At 44.5% G+C, this 1,098-nt stretch overlaps 1 protein-coding gene across 1 annotated transcript in view; it reads right to left on the bottom strand.

The window, feature by feature from the left end:
- Positions 1-6: 6 nt before the first annotated feature.
- LOC119588213 overlaps positions 7-1,098 on the bottom strand; it is a gene marked incomplete in the record, with an annotated part of 23,266 nt that continues 22,174 nt past the window's right edge. Inside the window, 1 exon segment of the mRNA XM_037936914.1 lies at positions 7-320. Within this exon segment, the coding sequence (XP_037792842.1) occupies positions 38-320 (283 nt within the window).

Raw genomic sequence — 1,098 nt, 5'->3', positions numbered from 1 at the left:
TCGTCATATGTATACATGTGTGCACTAAAAATCACTTTCAGTCCCTCTTCTTTTTCTTCACGTTGCGCGGAAAGAGCTTCCCTTTCACCGCCCTAATAATCCGTGACAGAACGCAGAAGGCGACGTACACGGCGACGTGGAGCACCAGCAGGACGTCGAGCATGAGGAACTCGACCCACGAGAGCTTCGCCGCCAGGCTCCTGAGGCGGGGCGCTCCCTGGTGGCGGACCACGTACTCGATCCAGAATACTGCACGTTCCTTGGGTGTATCTGGCTGGTCGCGCACTGTATTCCTCACCTGTTCAGCATTTCTTTTGTATCTGCAGAATCATAAGGCGGTCAGTTGTAGTCTCGCAGGTAACTGTGCAATGCTCGTTACTGTCACCCATAACCATTTTTTCTACATTGCCTCGTCCATACAAAACTTTACGAATGCATAGTTTATATTTGGGGCTATTTAGGACCTGGTATGGGTTCCAAACTGACGTCAACAAAGTTCCTCTACACAATGACGCAACGACATGTTTGAATAAGCAATCATTCTTCGTTGGTGCGTAGATTAGGACCTCTGATGGAGGGCGTGGGTGGTACGGGATTGGCCTGAGAAGACCCAGGGGACCACTTTTCATGTCATGGTCGTTGGCTGGATGACGAAAAGGAGAGTATATTACTGGATCGTGACGAATGCTTTTTTACTTGTGTGTTCAATGCACTCATTTCGAATGGACATTGGAACGTGATGGATTGACCAACTAAATCTTATTTCATTGGTAACGTCCAGATGGCTGTATTTAATTGATCGTTCTTTTTTCCTGCTTTTTTGATCTGTATCGATTTCTGGTAATGCGTGTCAGAAAATATTACAAAGCCTAGGATCTTTTATTCACTTCACTTTGTAGTGATATACGCCATGCTCAAACTGCTCTTTTAGCATTATTTGTTGTTCGTAATATCGTACCCACATGATAATGATATCCGGTTCCTGAAAAATTAAACACCTGACGGATAATGTGGACAGTGATAAACAGAATTGTACATCCTTGTTGCAATTATTGAGGGTATAAGTGATTAGTTCCTGAATTAAATACACGGTCTCCC

This window comes from Penaeus monodon, chromosome 23 (assembly GCF_015228065.2).
Source record: "Penaeus monodon isolate SGIC_2016 chromosome 23, NSTDA_Pmon_1, whole genome shotgun sequence".
In the NCBI taxonomy this organism is placed as follows: Eukaryota; Metazoa; Arthropoda; class Malacostraca; order Decapoda; family Penaeidae; genus Penaeus; species Penaeus monodon.
Note: the sequence above shows the minus strand (reverse complement) of the source record. Positions and strands in the feature narration are given on the sequence as shown.